The sequence below is a fragment of the Gossypium hirsutum genome, chromosome D09 (assembly GCF_007990345.1).
Source record: "Gossypium hirsutum isolate 1008001.06 chromosome D09, Gossypium_hirsutum_v2.1, whole genome shotgun sequence".
Taxonomy (NCBI): domain Eukaryota; kingdom Viridiplantae; phylum Streptophyta; class Magnoliopsida; order Malvales; family Malvaceae; genus Gossypium; species Gossypium hirsutum.
Window position 1 is genome coordinate 50,799,924 of NC_053445.1, and position 21,989 is coordinate 50,821,912.

At 29.5% G+C, this 21,989-nt stretch overlaps 2 protein-coding genes across 2 annotated transcripts; both read right to left on the minus strand.

Moving 5' to 3' along the window:
- Positions 1-11,470: 11,470 nt before the first annotated feature.
- Positions 11,471-12,756, minus strand: LOC107890516 (oil body-associated protein 1A). The gene is made up of 3 exons (XM_016814982.2): positions 12,564-12,756; positions 11,857-12,260; positions 11,471-11,775 (listed from the first exon to the last, which is right to left on the minus strand). The coding sequence occupies exons 1-3, from the start codon at positions 12,680-12,682 to the stop codon at positions 11,597-11,599; spliced, it is 702 nt and encodes a 233-aa protein (XP_016670471.1). The 5' UTR covers positions 12,683-12,756; the 3' UTR covers positions 11,471-11,596.
- A 1,209-nt stretch (positions 12,757-13,965) lies between these two features.
- LOC107890515 (oil body-associated protein 1A) lies at positions 13,966-15,137 on the minus strand. The gene is made up of 3 exons (XM_016814981.2): positions 14,854-15,137; positions 14,380-14,783; positions 13,966-14,304 (listed from the first exon to the last, which is right to left on the minus strand). Exons 1-3 carry the CDS (start codon positions 15,120-15,122, stop codon positions 14,129-14,131), a joined length of 849 nt encoding a protein of 282 aa, XP_016670470.1. The 5' UTR covers positions 15,123-15,137; the 3' UTR covers positions 13,966-14,128.
- Between the last annotated feature and the right edge of the window lie 6,852 nt (positions 15,138-21,989).

Genomic DNA, 21,989 nt, shown 5'->3' on the forward strand with positions numbered 1-21,989 from the left:
TCAAGAGAAATAAACTGAAACATCATCCAAACCCCATGCTAAGAGATAATTATTTTTTAGTAAAGAAAGATCAAAGCTGTCAAACAGTAGAACAGGGATAAATTTGAAGATTTTACTATACTTATTGGCTAAATTATAAATTCTAAAATTTTTATGGTAGAAAGATATTTGAGTCTAGTTTCAAAAAATCAAGCGGATCTTAACTTATAATTTTGTAGCTCAAGATATAAATAATTTAGTGACTATAACTTAAGTGCACAACTTTGATATGAACATATAAGTAAATAGTGGAATTATAGATAATGTTACATATAAGCATGCTATATACATTATGGATGTGAAATGATTTTACATTAAAAATGACTAATTTGCATGTTTTAGGCTCAGGGACTAAATTGAATAAAAGTAAAATTTTAAGGGTAATTTTGTAAAAATATCAAAAATGACCAAATTGCATGAAATGAGTTTTTTTATTGTCTAAATTAATATATTGAAAGAAATTATTAATATCAAGTGGGTTTAGTGCATTAATTTTGTTGTATGATAATATTATAAAATGATTTTGTTAAATATTGATGTTAGTATCAAATTATAAAATAGTTAAAATATTAGAGTTTGGTATTAAATTTCTATTTTATTAAGGGTTTTATGATAGCCTAGAATATTTGGATAAATTATTAATTGAGAAAAAAATAGTTGATTTGATAGATTAACTTGTTAAGGGACTAAATTATAAAAGTTGTAAAAGCTGGAGTAATTGTGTAAATTTAAAAAAATTAAAGGGTATAAATTGTGAAATGAATTAAAACTGAAATATATGCTAATGACTGAGTAATTTTATATGTTAGATCAATATTCTATAGATATTCGTGAAAAAAGAAAAATAGCAGAATAGTCTTTGAACTCTCGCAACTATTACAATTCAATTTAGGTAAGTTCGTACGGAAACTTTAATGTTTATTTATTAACTTGATGAATGTTATTATGCATTCATTCATATCTATTGTTGGAAATAAAATTATTGTTAAATTATGAAATTGAATTAAATGTTCAAAATTAGTGGAACGCGGGATTGAGTATGTAATGACCCAAAATTCACGGGCATCGAAAAAGTACATTATTGGGCCTCCGTCTTAGCAAAGTGGGTTCGTAAATAATTATTAGGAATATTTGTGAGTCTAGTAGTATGTTTAATTAGGCTTTAATTAAGTGAAATTAGCTCAATTTAGAGAAAATAGTAAAAAGGACTAAATTGAATAAGGGGTAAAAGTTGAATTATAGATTAATAAATAATAAAAAGAATTAAGCCATTAATAAGAAATGAGGCAGCATATATGTAATAAAAATCTAGATTTTTATGTTATATTTTAATTATATAATTAATTATTTAGATATAAATTATGTTAAATTAATTTAAAATAATTATGTTATAAGATTTTTATATGATAAATAAATTGAAATTATGACAAGTGGATGGTGATGATAATGTACAAATGTAAAATACATATGTTTACATTTGTAATACATATATTTGTTATTAAATATATATTTATTGTTATAATTATTAATTACTATTATTGTTTATATTATTATTTTTATTATTGTATTATGGAATAAATTAAGAAAAGATAAATGTAGGGTGTAAAAATTATACATGTGTCATTCATATATTTATGCAATTGTAAAATAAATATATAATTACTTAAAATTTAAGTATAAAGATATTTATAAATATTAATTAATTAAATATAAAATAAATAAATCAAATGGTGCCAAATGTAGGGTGATAAAGTTGTACAAATGTAGTAAAATATGTATATACACTTGTATTATAATTAAAAGATATTTATTAATTAAATAATTATTATAAATTATATTATTATAATATAAAGTAAAGAAATAAAAACAAAAGAAAAGAAAAAGAAGAGAGAAAGAAGCAGAGAGCATTTCGAAACAGAGCAGGAGAAAGGAGAAAAATAAAAATAAAAGGAAAAACTAGGGTTGAAGGTTTAAAGCTTTAATAGGTAAGTCAATTAAGTCTATTTTATTTAATTTTGATGTTTTAGAAGCTTTAAAACAAAGTTTTGTTGAAATTAAGTTGAAGTCTTGGAAGTTAATAGGTTTTTAAGCATGATTCATGTTGGATAAATTGTTGAATTAGGGATTTAATTGAATGAATTTCAAGTTGGGATTGATAAATGGATTAAATTGTAAAATAAGTTATAAGTTCTGTAATTGAGGGATTAAATTGAAAGAAATTTTAAATTAGGGTTTTATTATGAACACTTGATAGTTAGGTTGAATTTGATAGGAATTTGAATAAGAATGAAGTATGAATTAAGTTAGTAAAGTGAATGAGTTAATTAGGACCTAATTGAAAATAAGGTGTAAATTGAATAGAAATTCAATTATTTGTTATAATTAGTGCTGTAATTAATGGTATAATTATTTTAATTTTCGTAGCTAGCAAAGAACCCGAAACATCGGCATCGAAAGGAAAGGGAAAAGTTGTCTAGGAGTAATCGAGTAAATTCAGGTTTGTATTACTATAATTCAAATCTAATTATTATTAATTATTGTGTTTTAATTGAAATGCATGGTAAATAAATAAGGTAAGAAATTTGGTATGATAATATTGTTTTGAATGGAGTTGATTTCAAGTGAATATGATTATTGAAATTGAGTATTGATATTGAATTGAATGAAATTAGATTGAATTGTGATTATATGTGATTATTGAATAGAAATTGAAATGGTTTGAATTGAATTATTGAACTATTGTGGTATTGAACTGGAATATTGAAATTGGTGATTGATATAGATTTTGTTGGAATTGAATTGAGAAAGTGGAAATTGATATGTGATACTGATGTTGGAAGTGAATTTGCTTGTCGAAATTGAATTAAATATTGATTGAAATGTGAAATTGAATCAAATGGAAAATATGAAATATTGTGATTGAAATGACATTAATTGAAATTGAATTGAGAAATATATATATTGAATACCCTATTAACTAGTTGGGCTGAGTCGGATATAATTGGTATGCCATAGGATTTGGAAGAGTACGGGATTTATCGGCTTTACCGATCAGACACTTTATGTGTCATATATCAGACACTTTATGTGTTGTATTTTAGGCACCTCGTGTGTCGTTTCAGGCACTTATGTTTCGTATACTGATCAGGTACTATGTACCATTTTAGGCACAATATGCTGTACTGGTGTGTTTGGGTTGGAATCCGGGTATTCGTCAAAGTTTAGGTTTGTTAATAGTATGAATAACCGAAATGGGGAAAGATTAAATTAATTTGATTGATTGTACTATTGAAAATGTGAAGAAGTTGAACTGTGGATTGAAATTGAAATTGGAAATGAAAGACATTAACTTAATGTTCATGTAGTGATTGAAATTGAGACATATGATATGTAAATGAAATTGAAGAATAGTTAAAAAAATTGTTATTGTTAATTAATGAAAGTTTAAGAATGAATTGATATTTGAAAAAATTGGATAGTTATATGCTTGATAATTATATTCTATTATTATTATTATTATTATTATTATTTGAATTATGGTAATACCACTGAGTATGAAGTACTCAGCGTATGGTTGTTTCCGTGCGCAGGTCAATAGGAGTCTAAAATCCCAGTCCAACATCCGAACGATCCCGACTCTAGCACAAAAAATTTTGGTGATGTTTTCTTCCTTAAATGAAAGTGGCATGTACATAGGTGTTGTAATTGTCACTTTAAAATGTTATATAATTTTGGTTGTAATGAATGATATTTGGTGTTTTGGTACTAAGTTTAATAAAATGGTATGACAAATTGGTAAGCTTGGGTAATAAACCTGGAAAGAAAAATGCATAAAGTTAAATAGTAAAATTTTATATGATTTTATGAATGTAATTTGATTATATGGTTAAATCAAAGTTATAGAAATAATTTAGGTATATTAAGTGTGCAAATGTAATGCCTCAAAACCTTATTCCGGCGATGGATACGGGTTAAGGGTGTTACAGAGTACAATCGTTCTGTGGCAAATGATGAATTGACGGCAAATTACCCAAGTAAATCGAGGTTCAGCATTTGTTGTGAACTTTCGTGTTTACTTTCCGTTTAGCTCTCACGAGCTTCTGTTTAACTCATATGAGTTTTTGTTTAACCCTTATGGGTTTTCGTTCAGCTCTATTGAGCTTCTGTTTAACCCTTATGAGTTTCAATTCAGCTCTTGTAAGCTTTCATTCAACCCTTACAGGTTTCTGTTTAGCACTTATGTGTCTTTGTGCAACCTTCGGGCTTCTAAAAATGGCATACTCTTATTCGTAAGTCATTCTTCGAATGGTAAGTTATTGGGAGTTGTCTTAGATGATATATGTATATGAAGAAACAGTAAAAGAATGATATGCATCATGAAATGTATATATATCAATATCTTGATATGTTAATACAAGAAAATTATGTAAGTTGAGACGAGTAATAAATTCAAGTGTGACATGTTGAGATAATAAGGTTATTGATGTTGAAATTATACGAAATATGTTCAAGTACACTAACAAGTGTTGTTGTTTGATGCTTAGGCAAGTGTCAAACTATTGGTTGAATGGTAATATGTTTAATTATAAGATGTATTGAAATGGTAAGTGCTCAAATGGAAATATGCTTGTGCTCATGAAAGAGTGGTAAGGTTTAAGTTATGCAATTTCTTATGAAATGAGTTATCATGTGATTAATTCGAAAAATGTCTATGTTTAAATGCACTAGCTAGTAACTATAGTTGAATGATATGCTTATGACTGGTGTGTTATGTATATGGAATGAGTGTGGAAAATAAAGAAACGCAAATGAAAATAAAGAAATTTTGGAAGAGTTAAAGTTGTTTAAAATCCTACTATGCTTGGAATAATATGTATAGGTGAAACTGTAGATTTATTCTGTAACAGCTCGATTTTGGGTCTAGTCAGAACAGTGGTTTTGTGACCACAAATCTGACGAGGAAAAAATTTATTTTAAAATTATGACATGGGTTGCATTATGATAGGAAGGTTGCATGAAAATACTGATATGAAAATTTTATTGATTTAGTGATTAATTAAGGAAAGGACCTATTTGTATAAAATGTAGAAATTGAATTCTAGAAGCTAGAAGGGTTAAATAGTTATGAAATTCAAAACTAGAGGTCCTTATATGGTAAATAGACTATCAATCAAAAGATGGTAGATTTTTATAGATGAATCATCCATGGAATTTGAGAAAAAGAAAAGGACTCAATTGGAATTTGGGGAAATTAAAAGATGATAATTAATTACATGGACATATCATCTTTTTCTATCATCTTCTTCCCCAAAATTTACATGGAAACCCTAAGAGAGAGAGAAGAGACTTTCTTGGCATAAATTGGTAAGTAATCATGTCCCGTTTTTAATAATTTTTATATTTTTGAGATCGAGATAACATGTTCTCTTTATTTTGAGGATTTATTTGAAAAATTATCAAGGTATGAAAATTGTGTCATGGATGAACATGCTGAAAATTGAAAATTTATGGTAGAAAATGAAAGGTTGTTAGTAAATAAACAACTTTTACAAAGTGATTTTGAGTGAAATTGAGATTTAGGGACTAAATGGTAAACTTGTGAAATTCAAAGGAAAAATTCTAATTTTTGTGAAATCTATAAACTGTTATAAATACATATGAATTTCGTTTAGGCTTGAAAAGGGGATTGAATTCCATGAATTTCATTTTTTGAGCCTAGGGACAAAATAGGAATTAATGAAAAGTTTAGGAGCGAAAATGTAATTTTTCCAAATAGTGATTTTTGAACTAAATTGAATAATGTGAGTATTAAATAATTTAAATGTATTGTTATAAATCAAGAAAGACGAGAAATAGACCTTGATCGATAAAAAGAAAAGTGAGAAAAAGTGAAATTATGAAAGAGTACATTTAGCAATAAAATAGTTTAGATAGCAACAGCTGTGTGACTTTGAAAATTCACCAAAAATGGTGGAAATTTAATTAGAGGCTTAATAATATATGAAATTGAAACTGAATGAGTTTATTTTCACATAAAAGAAACAGAGAAAGCAAAAGAGTTATATATTTTGAGATATTTGAAGTTTAGTTAGACAGAGTCAGAATGAGTTTGGAATCCCCTGTTCTGACTTTGCAAAATTGTCAAAAATTGTAAAAAAATAATTATGGGATAAAGTTTATATTTTTAGAATCCTCAGTGAATCTATTTTTAAGAGAAACAAACAGAAACAATATCCAAAATTTGTACAATGAGGTAATTAATTTTTAGTGAAGAGAGGTCAAAACTGTCGAGTAGTGAAATAGGGGAAACTTTAAAGAATAAACTGTACTATTTGGCTAAACCAAAAATTCTGAAAATTTTATGGTAAGAAAATATGTGAATCTAGTTTTAGGTAAAATTAACGGATCTTAATTTGAAGCTCTGTAGCTTGAGATATAAATAAATTAATGATTTTGACTCAGATAGACAACTTGAATTTACATACAGGAAACTAGTGATAGTATGGAAAATGTTGTTTAAATGTGTTATACACATTAAGGATGTGGAATGGAGAGGAGGAGGAGGAAACTTGGGAAAATATATGAATGATTTGTGTATAATTGGTCATATGCTTGATTATAATTGATAAACGATGAAATAGAAATGATGCTTATATTTGTGCATTATTGGTCATGGTTTAAGCTCATGTGTGAAAATAAAGTTTCATAGTATGTATGTATGGTATATTCGGTATATGATTTGACATGAAGTAATGTCATGAATGGTTTATGAATTAACATATGTTGATAAGCCTGATACATGAATAAATGTTGTGCTCATCCATGCTTATAATGCTTATGCTATATGTGTATTTGGCCAACATATTTGGTGTACATGCTTAGACTTTGGCCAAGTAGTGGTTGGATTATGCCACGTTAAATTTATAAGTTATGCATTGAAATGGTAAGTGCCTAATTGGAAATATGCTTGTGATCATAAAAAAAAGGTGTTAAGGTTTAAATTATGTAATCTCTAGTGAAATGGTTTATCATGTGGTTAGTTCCAAAAAGAGTTATGTTTAAATACACTAGCCTGCGACTATGGTCGAATGATATGTTTATATCTTGTGTGATATGCATAGGAATCGAGTGTAGAAATGTAATAAAATATTAAGTTTATATGGTTGAAATTTAATGATTACATGTTAATTTCATGAATTATATATTGTATGATGAGATATATTTGTTGATGAATTGAGAAGAAAATAACAATGCGAAAACCGAATAAATGATGAAATTGAGCGGAACGTCGGATTTGAGTACTTCTGATCAGTGACAAGTGATAAGTGGTAGTTTAGCTACACTTATCTGATTGGTGACAAGTGATAAGTGGTAGCTTTAGCTACACTTATCTGATCAGTGACAAGTGATAAATGTGATCCGTGTAAGACCATGGTAGGGCTATGGCTTCGGAAAATGCTAAGTGATCATACACAAGACCATAGTTATACTATGGCAAAGTGGAAGTGAAGTACTCAATTTTCCATAACCGTTCCCTACTTTGATTAAGGATGGTAAGTGACAAATGGGCCCAAAAGAATTATAGTAAATGGAAAGTGGCAGTGAATTTATACTAGGATGATGAGTAGAATTGATGTTATTATTTAAGCTAAATTGATATTTTCATTGCAAAATTGTGAATTTCATAAATGTGTAAATGAATGGTACAATCGATAAAGGTTGAGTTAAATGGTAAATACGTATTAAAATTAAACTTAATGATTTGAATTGTGAACATGAGAAATTTGTGAATTGAATGAAATGGAAATGAAGCATTGAATTATTAAGACTTGTAAACTGCATGAATATGTATCGGGTCTTGTAGGTCCTATTTATTATGAATATAATATTTTGAGGATATATTATGAAGAATTTTAAAAGCATGTTAATAATTTGAAAGTTTTAATTTAGATGAAGTTTTATAACTCGGTTAAATACGTTTACAAGTGTATGCGTTCTAGTAATGCCTCGTACCCTATTCCAGTGTTGAATACGGGTAAGGGGTATTACATATTCGCTTAGTGAGTTATTAAATATAACTTCATGAGTATTGTGGTATCAATATTGGATTATTCTTGATATGTATAAGTTTCATATTTGAAAAGAAATATAATGATTAAAGTTTATACGAGCTTACTAAGCATTCATAGCTTATGTATTTGTTTTCCTTTACTTTTCAGATTATCGGAAGCTCGATTGGGTTGGAAGCTTGTAGGAGTTGTATCACACTATCCATCGGTTCTATCGGTACTTTTGAATGTTTTGATTTTGGTTCTAATGGCATGTATAGGTATTTTGTTTAATGATGGCCTATATGTAATTTGTTGAGTTTAGCCACTTATTTTGACTTGTTTTGAATGTCTAATTATGGCTTGTAAAATGGCCTATTTTCGTCCACATGGGCAGAAACACGGACGTATGTCTCAACCGTGTGTGGCACACGGCCGTGTCCCCTGTATCAAAAATTTGCACAAAACGGAATGCTTACGCGGCCTAGCACACAGGTGTATGACTTGGCCGTGTGACCCAAGTCAATATACTCACATGAGCACGGACACAGGCTGAGACACAACCATGTGTCCTTATTTCGAATGCCCACACGGCTTGAGACACGAGCGTGTCTCCAAACCATGTGAGTCATACGGCCTGGCTACACGGCCATGTGACCCCTGCAGTGTTGAAAATTTTAAATATTTCTGAAAATTTTTCTGAGTTTTCAACTTAGTCCCTATTTGTTTCTAATGCTTAATTTGGGCCTCGAGGGTTCATTTAAGGAACAATATGTATGATTTTGATTGGTTTCTAATATGAATGCTAGATGAAATGAAATGTCTGATAATTAATTTGTAAACTCTGGTAATGCTCCATGACCCTGTTCCGGTGACGGATTCGGGTTAGGGGTGTTACAGAACTGGCCCAGCTTAAATTCGATTCCAAAAAAAATTCCAAGTCTAGGCTTAGTTAGCTCAACTCGTCAAATAAGTCGATATCACAGTTTTAAAAAATAAAAAATAAATATTTTTATTTAAATTTAATTATAAAATATATAAATATTAATGCAAATTTATTTTTATGTATTTTTTAAAATTTTAAATAATGAATGGGGTTAAGTCAAAAACCTATATTCAAATTGAATGGTCTGACCCATGAAATTTGGAATCGGGTCAGCTTAAAAACCTATATTCAATCCTATATTCTAAATCAAAACTTCTATTAGAATAAAATTTGGATAAATAATCTACGTATAATTTCCAAAAAGATACCCAACTTTGAATTTCATTTTTTTAACGATCAATCCTTCTCGTGGAATTAGACAAGGAGATCATCTCTCTCCCTACTTGTTTATCTTGTGCATGGAATTTCTTCATCTCCAATTTCTTCATGCAATTGATCAAAAAGAATGGCAACTGATATGAGCGTCGAGGAGCGGCCCAAGCTTCTCCCGTCTTTTATTCGATGACGACATCATCCTCTTTGGGAAAACTTATTCAAGAATGATAGAGGCTATAAGGCAGACCTTGAATCTATTTATGAGAGAATCTGGTTAGTGTATTAAATTTCAAAAATCTAAAATAGTTTTCTTTCCAATTGTTTGCCATGAATAAAGGCTCTGATAGTTAATTTCTTAGGGATCCAAGAATCCTCGGACATTGGAAAATATCTGGGATTTTCAATCCTTCTTGGGCGGTCTTCTTGAAGAGAGTTTAACTTCACTATGGATAAGATCCAAAACAAATTGAAAGCCTAGAAGGCAAACCTCCTTTCCCTAGTTGGTAGGTTGGTTCTTCTGCAATCTACTATGGCTTTTATTCCCAACTACTTTATACAAATTAGGATACTCCCAACGAGCATTTTCAAACTACTAGATAAACTTAACAGAGTATTTTTGTGGGGTAGTCAATAAGGGTAAGAAAAATCTATTTCGTTAATTGGAAGGGTATATCTCGTCCCAAAGCCCTGGGTGTTTTAAGCATTTCGGTTGCCAAATTTAAAAATCAAGCTCTTATTATGAAATTGAGATGGATACTCATATACGAGAAGGATAGTATTTGGGTTAAGTTGCTCATGGCAAAATATGTCCAGGATCCTAGGAATTCTTTATTAGCTTCAAATGTTTCACTGACCTGAAAATTCCTCCGGAGTATTAGTTCACTCCTAGCTTTTGGATTCAGATGTGTGATAAAGGATGGTCATTCTATGAACTTTTGGATGGATAACTGGTCGGGCATGGGACCTTTGAGAGAATTGCTCCAGGGACCATTCTTAAGGGAAGAGGAACTCATGATTTTTAAACAAGTGTGGGATAAGTGGGAAGATTAAAGGCCTTCATGTCCCTCTTTGAATTTACCCCGAGTTTTGATTGGTATTATCAAGTACCCCCTTTGCCCAATGGTCTGATCCCTTATGTTGGGTTGCACTAGTGATGGGAACTTCTCTTTGGCTAGTGCTTATGATCTTGTTGTTGGTATTGATACTAGAACCCTCAATCCTAATGTCCTTTGGAAGTCAATATGGAAAGCCAAACTCCCCCCGATTATTATAATTTTTAAATGTGGGCATTGCACTCTTCCAACGAGGACCTTTCTTAGAAGTAGACATTTTTTTGTTGGAGGACCTTTCTTAGAAGTAGACATTTTTTTGTTGGAGGAACTTTGTCTGTGGTACTTTATAGTCCTTGAAAAGATCTCCCACATTCTTCAATATTGTGTTGTCTAATTCAATTCATTATAAATTGAGACCTTAGCCCTGTTGAATAAATTGGCTTACTGTTAACCTGTTCTCTAAGTCTAAGGAATGAACTTTTCTCCTTTGGTATGCAGTGTTCGCATTTGCTATTTAGGAATTTTGGTTAACTGGAACCAAAGAAAAGGGAAATTTGTTTCTTATTCTTCTGTGATTCATCGTGTTCCTTTTCCTACCTTAACTCCGGTCTCTTGGAAACCTCATGATACGAATGAATTCAAACTTAATACAGATGGGTCCGGGAAAAGCAAACGAACTATGGGCACTCACCGGCTTCACTTGATAATTAATCTAAAATGTAATTATTTTAAATTTTATAGCAATAATTAATAATTAATCAATTAATAGAGTAAACATCCAGATCGTACCGCTCAGGACCCAGACTAAAAAATGTTTAAAATATTGTTTTATAATTTTTAATGGGTTCAAAAAAATTTTAACCTTTAAAGTCACGGGCCCAAAAAAATTTTAATTTTTGTATTTTCTTAAAAAAGCTCATTTTATTGTTTTGCTTGGAGTCTAAAAATAGTCCAAAAATGTCCGTCATACTTGCACCCAACACCTGCGCCTTACTTACAAGTAAGGTTTGTTGATTATACTACATCGATTTAATAAACATATATATAATATGAAGATTAAAGACAAATACTTGAAAAAAAAGCATCATATATAACATAAGATACAAAAGTAGATTGTGTAGTTTTATTACAGTAGTGCTTGGCTTGTAACTGTTGCAGAGAACGAAAGGTGCATTACTGCTAAAAAGATTACTATATTAAAGCTGTGATGATGCAAATGAAGGATCAGTACGGTTGCAATGGAGCTCCCTGAGTTTGGTGATCAGCCCTTTCCCACCACCATTGGCCAATGGATGAATGCCATGTGTCGGACCCGCCATGTCAGCTCGCTTTTCCCTTTCTTTCTCAAATGATACCCCAAATCGCTTCTCTACATCTGCATCATTTTTATTTCCATTTCAATTGTTTGTATTTAACCGGAGGTCCGGAGCTAGACTGATGGGTTCGGTGTACTTACCTCGAGCAAGTTCATCATCAAGCTGACCATCTCTAGTGAGAGTCATCATCAATTGAGGTAACCCAAGAGGGAGATTATCACCTTTATCGATTTGCCAAAAATGGATGGTCTTCCCATAAGTCTTGCAAACTTTTTCCAGATCTTGCCTCTCGATCGGCCCCGGAACTCGCGGCATAAACAACACCCCACTCTTCACTTCGTACAAATGTGAATGCCAAAGCGGCTTCTCTTCGTCCGGCAACGTCAAAAACAAATTCTCCGATATGATGTACTCCAATCCGATGAGCTTTGCATCGGCTTCGGGGGTGTCATATATGAGACATTGTCGCATTTCTTCGTTTTGATGTGCGCAGAAATGGTGCGCTTGCACTTGACGGGTCATGTCGTAGCCATAGAAATGAAATCTACAACAAAATTTAGAATTTTAACTATTTCTTTCTGGACTAGTACTCAGATCAGTCAGTCAGACCAACGGATCTGGTGGAGTTTAAACAAACATTGGTGCTAACTAGCCGGAATTAGCAATGTTTTTTTATGCATCAACGTCGCTAAAACGCTGTTCTTTTCTTTTAGCTACATTTTAAATCGTAATGTAACATCGCAAAAGCGTAATTAAATGCAGATTTTGCTGTAACGATAACAAAGTGATATCAAATTAAAAAAACATTGAAACATAACAGGAAATGAAGATTAGAAGGGGGAATTACGCGCAGAGGTGTTGATGGATTTGTTTGATAGGGCGGAAGCTTTGGATGGCGCCGGTGGCGGTCTCGACGAGGGAAGTGGTGGTTTGGGTGGGCTCGCCTGGAACTTGAGGGTGATACATGGTTTAATTTTTTGGTTGGCTAATTAGCGGTTTGGGATTTAAGGATCGGCGGAGGGTTTTAAGCTGCCGTGATCGAAGATTGAGAGTGTTGCTGGTGCATGCAGAGTTACGCGTGGAAAGGGATACCATAGACGTGGCAATGAACATCGCTTCTATTGACAGCTATAATCTATATATACACCCTCAACCCCCATCAACTCAATTTAATTTTTCACTGAACTCAAATTTTTCTAGGCATCGTTTATTTAGGTAAAACATATTTTTCATTACCACGAGAGCAAAGAATCATTGCATCATAATTGATGATTGACTATCTCATTAGTTGAGAAGATCATGGTAATGTATTGACGTCTTTTTTTTGTTCGAGACCCAATTCAAGAAAACAAGTTCTTTTCTCCCTCATAAAATTTAAGTTTACTAGCCTCACGACCTTCGTTTGGTATGGGATTAAAGTTCTCAATCACTTTCTCTGTTCAATGTAACTAGGTATGGGACTTTGTTGTTCTTTGTCTTTAAGAGATTTTTGTTCAGTTTTATTTCTACTTTTTTTTAAAATGAAATGAATTTTCAATAAGAAAATAAAATCTTAAATGGTTAATATTAAATATATTTTTATTTTTATTTAAACCTAATTATTTATATATATATCTTAAATGATTAAATTAATATCATCCATCAATCAATAAGATTTCAATTCAGTTGGTAATTTATAAAATAACAAAGGTGTAATGTCAAATTCGCTCTTAATATTTATAATTTTTGAGATTTTGATCATTCTCTTTTTAAGCTCTTTAACCCTCATTATTACGTAAAATTTCTGTTAAGTGGCAAAAACAATGGACATTTAGAATATAAAATAATTATATCCTAAATTTCAAATGAAATACCAATAAACTATATTAAAATATTAAATTTAATAACAAAGTCTTCATCTATGGGAAATTAAAGGATATTTGTAAGAAATCAGGATATCATTTTATTTATGTTACATCAGCATAAACTTTAGTATTTTTATCCGATAAAAATTAAATTCAAATTAAAATCTCAAAATCATTAATATGACACAAAATTATTCAAAAGAGATAATATTTCTATTTCATAGAATCATTTTTCCTGTTAACTTTAATTAAGTGTTTAGAAGAAGTCTAGTTACATTTATTTCAACTATTTTCAACTTATTGATGTATATCAACATGTGGTAGAATAAATATCAGATATATCAAATTAGATTTGATATTAAATATATATATATCGAAAATACACAAATAATTAAGAACAAATACTTGAAAAAAAAAACAAATATGTTATTTATATCCAGTACATCACACAAATATCAAAATTACAACAACATAAACATGAGGGACAATGGTAGATTCTGTTCTTTGATCACATCAGTTTCACCTCGTAATTGCTGTTAAGAAACGTATACTCAAAAGATACGATGATTCAAACGAAGACCCGGGGAACTGAATCAGCAGGCTTACAATCCACCTCCCTGAGTTTAGGGATCAGCCCTTTCCCACCACCATTTGCCAATGGATGAATCCCATGTGTTGGACCCGTCAACTCAGCTCTCTTCGCCCTTTCTTTCTCAAATGATACCCCAAATCGCTTCTCCACATCTGCCATTCATTTATTCATTCAGATACCCCAAATCCAAAAAAAAAAAAAAAAAAAACACACACTTCGATTATTACCTCGACCGAGTTCTTCATCGAGCTGACCATCTCTAGTGAGAGCCATCATCAATTGAGGTAACCCAAGAGGGAGATTATCACCTTTATCGACTTGCCAAAAATGGATGGTCTTCCCATAAGTCTTGCAAACTTTGTCCAGACCATGCCTCTCGATCGGCCCCGGAACTCGCGGCATAAACAACACCCCGCTCTTCACTTCGTACAAATGCGAATGCCAAAGCGGCTTCTCTTCGTCCGGCAACGTCAAAAACAAATTCTCCGATATCATGTACTCCAACCCGATGAGCTTTGCATCGGCTTCGGGGGTGTCATATATGAGACATTGTCGCATTTCTTCGTTTTGATGTGCGCAGAAATGGTGCGCTTCGACTTGACGGGTCATGTCGTAGCCGTAGAAATGAAATCTACAACAACAAATGATTTAACTTTAAAAAAAACATTGAAACGGAATAGGGAAGGAAGATTAATACGCACGCGCAGAGATGTTCATGGATTTGTTTGATGGGGCGGAAGCCTTGGATGGCACCGGTGGCGGTCTCGACGAGGGAAGTGGTGGTTTCAGTGGGCTCGCCTGGAACTTGCGCATGATTTGACATCGATTTGTGGTTGCTTAGTAACTGGTTTAGAGAGATTAAGGCTCCATGGAGGGTTTTAAGCTGCCATGATAAGGAGCTTGCTTTGGCATGCAGAGCTACGCGTGGTAGGGGAATACAATACACGTGGCAACCAACACAGCTTCTCATGACAGCTATTATATCTTCTACACTAGGATTATAAAAAAGAATCACATAAAGCTGACACCTGTACTTGAAAACATATAACCAGGCTGAGGATGAAGACGAGGATGAAATTCAAAGGTGATTAAATTTTATATTGCATGTTGTGGGAGTTGAGCTCTTCACTGTCTTCTACTTATACTTCAATAAGCTATGCATATAACGATTGTCAAGTTCTTGCTTCAGTCTAATGAATTACTGTTTCTTTTCTGATGTATTGACGTCGATGATCCCAGAGAGAAACCCAAATTATAGAATACACTAGCACTATAAGCATGAACTTCAATTTCAAGCTTTTACCGCAGGTCATTCTCCTTTTTATCCGTTTGTGAATCAACACAACCCTGTGGCTGTCATTGTATTTTCAGGTAAGCTAAAGCAGACGAAGGTAAAAATTGAGAGAAGTATGACCACCGAAAGAAGAGCAGCAAGATGAGAAGTCCAATCCTGCTTATGGTAATATCACTCACATATTTCCATCTTAGTTGAAAAATTTTACTTTTTTTCTATAAAAAAAGGATCGAGCTTGTCCGTCTAATTAGCTTCTTTTATGCTGCAGGTTAGTTTTAAATGTCATAAGCGAGAAAACTTATTTTATATATATATATTATTATTATAGGTAGATATAAAATAAAAATAATCAGTAGAAATTTAAATTTAAAACTAAAATATGAGTAAAAACGCTCTTAAAAAATTATAAAACATTTTTAAAAATAAATAAATAGTAATATTTTTTCCACATCAAATTATAATAAAACATTTTAAAAATAAATAAATCTATTATTAAATTATATATTTAAGCATAATAAATAAATAATATTCCTACTAAGCACTGTGATAAGAATTTAGGGATGGACATATTATACCACAAGTAATAAGAGTGAGCATTCGATAAAATTGAGTGAAAAAATTTCGAGTTGATGAGTATTATTTTATCATCTTAGTTCAATTTAAAATTTTTTTCGAATCGAGTCAAGTAGAATCGAGTGAAATTATTCTAGTTAATTTAAAAAATTAAACATGTCAAATTAAAATATTGTTACAGTATAACTAGTTACATGTTAGAGCACATAAATTTGAAACCATATATATTTGAAAACTTTTTCAAAGCAAAATAACAAAAAAAAAAGATATTTTAGTATGATAAACTTGAATAATTAATTAACTTATTTAGATCCCAAAATTATTATTTTAGAAAAATTTTAAAATTTTAACTTTCTTTATATATTCTTTAAATTTTTTTAAAAATTTTATAATTTAAAAAAATATAAAAATTTTGAAATTTTTATAAATATTTTGAATTTTAAAAATTATTTTGAATTTTCTAAATTTATTTTAAAATTATTTTGTATTTTTTGTTAAGATAGAGAATAATTTGCTCATTTTCAAAATTAACCAGAACTAAAGGCGTATTTACACCAATCTATTATTCGAATTATTTGAGTTATTCGAATTGTAAAGTTTAACTTGACTTGAACTCGAAATTTGATTTTTTTTTAATTTTTTCGAATCGAATCAAATTTTGCTCACCTCTACGAGTAAAAATAAAATCCCTTATCGTTTGCGAATGGACTTGATATAAAACATTGGTTTAATCTATACTTATTATTTATAAAGTCATTATTACCCATTAATCGGATTTTTCTTTTGAGGTTATTTATATCTTTTTATATTTTGATAAGTCTAGAAAAAATATTTTAAGATCGTATGATTTTCTCTTTAATTTTACCATTTCAACCAAGTTGGTTTGTATAAATTTTTAGGTATAATGACTTATTTGACCTTTTCAACTTAAAAAAAATTATTTTAGCTCCCATTTAATTTTTGCCTCTTTTAGCCCTTAAACTTACATTGTTTGAGTTGGTCAAATCACTGCCATGTGAATGTTATGTTAGAAATTAATTAATTTTTAAAAAAATTTAAAAATTAATTAATTGATGAAGCGGAAATCACGTATATGCCACGTTGGTAAAGTTTATAGATATTAACTTATCCATCCATTTTGAGTTGATTTAATAAACAATGCAAGTTTAAGGGCTAAAAGAGGCAAAAAATTAAATAAATGACTAAAATGATTTTTCTGTAAAGTTGAAAGGTAAAATAAATTATTATGCCAATTTTTTATAACTTTATTACATAAAACTTTCACCCACAATCCATACTCTAGTGATAGGTTAAAGACCATGGGCAAAGCGATAATTTTTTTTTTTGAAGGGTAGAATTTAAATAATAAACTTTGGAGAGAGTTAAAATGAAATTTTATTATTGTAAGAAAGCAAAATTTTATAAATTTTTAATGAATTAAACTATAAAATTTTCATTTTTGTAAGACCATAATTAAATTTAAAAATTTAGGAAGAGTCAAATTATAATTTTATTATTGAATTAATTTAAAACTTTACAATTTCGAAATGAAATAAAGAAGTAAATTTTTGTTAAATCTTTGGGACTAGGTTCAATCCGAATCATTTGATGTTATTCAAGTCGTATCATATACATGAGTATTATCCAAATTTATTCTAATTTAAATTCGATTATATACATATATTTTTTTGTAATTTCAATTTTCATTATATCTATAATTTGCGTTGTAAGTTTTGATATATTTGATATATATGACTATACTTATATTTTATTTAAATTTAATTATAAAATATACAAACTTTTCTCTTTCGCAATTTATTTTTAGTATTTTTTAACTGTTCTCGTAGTGATTTTTCTAGAAAACAAGATCTATTAGATACTATCAAGTAAGAGATATTCATAAATAAAATTCGTTCTACTTTACTTGAAAAAAGTAGCAGTGTCAATAGTCCGCTATGCTTTCTCTAAAAGCGATGTTAATAGTTGTAGTTTTAGTGTTTTTTTTAAGGTGGGTTTGAATTGACGGTGTATTTAATTGCAGTTAGTGTAAAAACAGTAGTGAATGTGAGATTAGATATTTTAACAATATTATAGCATGAGACAAAAAATAAGCTAAACGCAATGCACCGCATCTTACCGTCTCCAAACTCACGCTCAATTATTTTTTTACTTTTTAGATTTTTTTTCCAAAATAGTAGATAGGAAATTAGGGCCGTTTTCAGACTGATTTTATGCATCCTCAATATTACAAGAGAATTTTTTGAGAACTTTTTTTGAGAACTTTAACATTATGATCATGGTTAGCCCAAATTCATTATCGGCACAATTTAACAGTGATAAAGCTAAAATGAAATCATCAAAAGTTGATCAAGATGGTGCACTCTGTTACAAATTTAACCATAGTTATGGTGTATATCTTTTTGTTTGCACTTAACTCTTCAACACGTTGAGTAAAATATGCCCAAAATTCAAATTTTGTCTCCTCAGTGAAGATGGATAACTGTAATAAAAGGTTGTAGATTATAGGTAAACATGAATAAATTTATACTCGTGTAATACTAATGCTGTTTTTCTTTAGAGAAAACAAACATAACTTACAATGGGTTTGGATGGGTGATTCAGTGCGGTGTGTTTAGTTTACTTTTTATCTCACGTTACAGTATCTAATCTTACCGCCACCGCCGTTTTTACACTAACCACTGGTAAACGCACCGCCCATCCAAACTCACCCTTAGTCAGTAGTGCCGGTGGAAAGCAACTTATTATTGAAAAGCAAAATGTTTTTAAAGAGACAAAAGACTAAAAACAAAAAGTTTGATTGAGAAAAACAATAAAATAAAATGTCGTAAAGAATAAGAAAGTAGTGGGTGGGTTTCTATATGGTTAAATTTTGTTATTAATCGTTGTATTTTTTGAAAGTTGTAAATTTAGTCTCTGTATTTTGATTTGAATAATTTTATTAATCCAAATTGTAAGATTTTAGTTTTCACGGGAAGATAACTATTAAATTTATTAATTTTTGTTACTTTCAAAATTTGACGAACTAACCATAATATTATATATGTAATGCTATGTTAGCTTGATATTTCAACATATCATTTCAGTTAATGAATTGATGATTGTCATTTGTGTCGAGAATAAAATTTCAAATATTGAAAAGTATAGGGATGTAGAATGATCCAATTGGATAACATAGACCAAATCTACAACTGTACACATAGTACACTACTAATAATTGAAATTAACCAAACATATTTAACTACTTCTGTTTGAGTTAGAACTAAAATTTCAAAATTCAAAAAATATAATGACTAATTTTGATCAAATTAAAGTACCGAGAACAAATCTACAACTTTCACGAAGTATATGGACTAATAGAAGAATATAACATATATATTTATACTATATAATATGGCTAGTGTTTTTTTTTTCACTGAGTATAACATCATATTTCTGATATTTATTTTCTATCACTTGTTTATATTTTTTTTTTCAAATTTTGTAAAAACTACTAGAAAATATTTAATACCCCTTCATTATATCCTCAACTACCTATAACTTGATTTCTTTTTGTCATTTCTTGAAGTAAATTAATATTTACTTATGACACCAAACTATCACCCTGGTTTTACCAAACAAGAAGGGCAATGACTTCACTTTGTATGTCATTTTCATTTGATGGCCTACTCAAAATCATTTATTATTTGAATAGTGATTATTAAAGCACACGCATCCTAATTCATGTCGATCCCTCATAACAATGTCATTTTTCGAGATTTGAATATGTATTTTATCATTAGAAATGTAATGTATCTTATTATTATATTGCAGCTAATATTTATTGGTTTGAGATGCATTTATCAACTTTTTGTCTCAAACAGGGCCGGAGCCAGAAGGGCTGGTAGGGGCCCCGATTTCTCTAAAATGGATAATTTTTTATTTAAGTTCCTTTATAATTTATAAGATTTTAAATTGGTAATGGTAAAATTACATTTTGACCCCTCAACAATGAAAAAAAAGCTGATTTAATCCTTTAAACAATTTAAAGATATAGGCTATTAAAATGATAAAATTACATTTTTACGATCGTAAAAATATATAATTTAATTCCGCCCCCTAATTTTTTTTTTGGTTTCCCCCCTTATAATTATTAATAAACCTTCATTGACCCTTAGATATTTAACTTTTAGTTATTTTATTTGATCATTTCATATAAAAATAGTAAAAGATATAAACACATTTATATTAATATTCATTACTTTATTAAAAATTAAATTTTTAAGTAATTTCTCTAATTAAGTTGGTGTAAAATTAATCCATGCCACCAACTCACTTAACACATTATATATAGTTAAATACAATTAAAAGTAGAAGTGTTGATATTTTATTTTGGTGTAAAGAGTAATTAGCCCATAATGCTTGCCTCTTTTGTGACATTAGTCTTAATTCTGTTTCTTATCACTTCGGTCCTCAATTTTCAAATTTTAATTAAATTACATTTATTAGATGAAAATATTTACTGAATTATTAAAATTTTAACGACATTGATGTGGCAACTCATGTCTATTTCATAAAAGTTTAAAAAAATGAAAAAAGGTTTAATATTTTTTCTAAAAATATTTATTTATGTCCAACAAATTGTCATATAAATGTTGTTAAAATTTTAATAGTTCAAACATTTTTTGATCAAAAGAAAGAATTTAATTAATTTTTGAATGTTGAGGATTAAACTGATAAAATAAATAACATTGTGAACCTAAATTTGGTTCAAATATAATTTACTAAATACATTTTATGTCTATATTAATTAAATTAGATTAGTGATACTTATATAGTAGGTAATAAGAAAATAATATTATATTAACAGCAACGATTTTAACCCTTGCTTTAAGAATTATAAAATTTTCAACCTAGCTATTCATTTTCTTTTTGAGATTTAAAAAAAATACATTTTCAAATAATTGATTTTTTAATCATAATAAAAAAATAAATACCTAATAATAAAATTTGTTGATTTTAGAAATTTGTAAATTTTTTAACTACGTTGATATTTAAATAACTCGTGATGCTAATTGGTATAAAGATTTTATAGATGGTATAAATATTTGATAACTTATTCAAAGTTGTATGGAGTATCCGAGGTTTATTTTGTATTTAATTTAATTTTTTAGTTTATAAATATAATGATTTAATATATTTAAATAAGAATTTTTAATAATAGTCAAATTAAAATATCATATAAATTTTAAATTTTAAATTAAAAATACCCCATATTTTCTCATCCTAATAAAATACAAAATATATTCGGAAATAACAAAATACAAAACAATGCAAGAATTTAAAAAATAATAATAAAACTAAAGAAAATAAAATGACGATTAACATTTACTTTACTACTATATAGAGTAGGTAAGGCATTAGGTAATGAAGGTTGACCTTGAGAAAGGTTTTGATTTCCTGTACTGGACACCACGTGTTCCCACTTTTCCAACTCTATATTTTATAATGGGTTAAATCACAATGTGGGGCCTGAACTTGACAACTATTTTCACATTGGGGCTTGAATTTTTTTTGTCCAAGTTAGGCCTTGAGCTTTGCAATTATTCGTACAATAGGGATTGAACTTTACGGTTTTTAAGGACTAACTTGGACAAAAAAAAGGTTAAAGTCCTAATGTAAGAACAATTGCCAAGTTTAGGGCCTAACTTAAATAAAAAAAGGTTCAGGTCCGAATGTGGGACAATTGTCAAATTCAGGGCTAACTTAGAAAAAAAATTTAACTCCCAATATGGGAAAAGTTGTCAAGTTTAGGTCCCAAAAAAGTGATTTAACCCTTTATAATTTACCTTCCTTTTCCATTTACTACTAGAAGAAGAAGAACAAGTCTTTTGTTAGACTCAAATAACCTTATAAAAATTATTTTATATTAAATTAATCCCTTTATTTAACTTGTATTTCATTTTAGCTTAA

Excerpts from the sequence above, each read along its gene's own strand:
- LOC107890516 (XM_016814982.2), bottom strand. The coding sequence starts at position 12,682 with ATGTATCACCCTCAAGTTCCAGGCGAGCCCACCCAAACCACCACTTCC. Across the intron at positions 12,261-12,563 it reads ATCCATCAACACCTCTGCGC|ATTTCATTTCTATGGCTACG; the intron begins GTAATTCCCCCT and ends ATTTTGTTGTAG. Across the intron at positions 11,776-11,856 it reads TGATGATGAACTTGCTCGAG|ATGTAGAGAAGCGATTTGGG; the intron begins GTAAGTACACCG and ends AAAATGATGCAG.
- LOC107890515 (XM_016814981.2), bottom strand. The coding sequence starts at position 15,122 with ATGAGAAGCTGTGTTGGTTGCCACGTGTATTGTATTCCCCTACCACGC. Across the intron at positions 14,784-14,853 it reads ATCCATGAACATCTCTGCGC|ATTTCATTTCTACGGCTACG; the intron begins GTGCGTATTAAT and ends TTGTTGTTGTAG. Across the intron at positions 14,305-14,379 it reads CGATGAAGAACTCGGTCGAG|ATGTGGAGAAGCGATTTGGG; the intron begins GTAATAATCGAA and ends AATGAATGGCAG.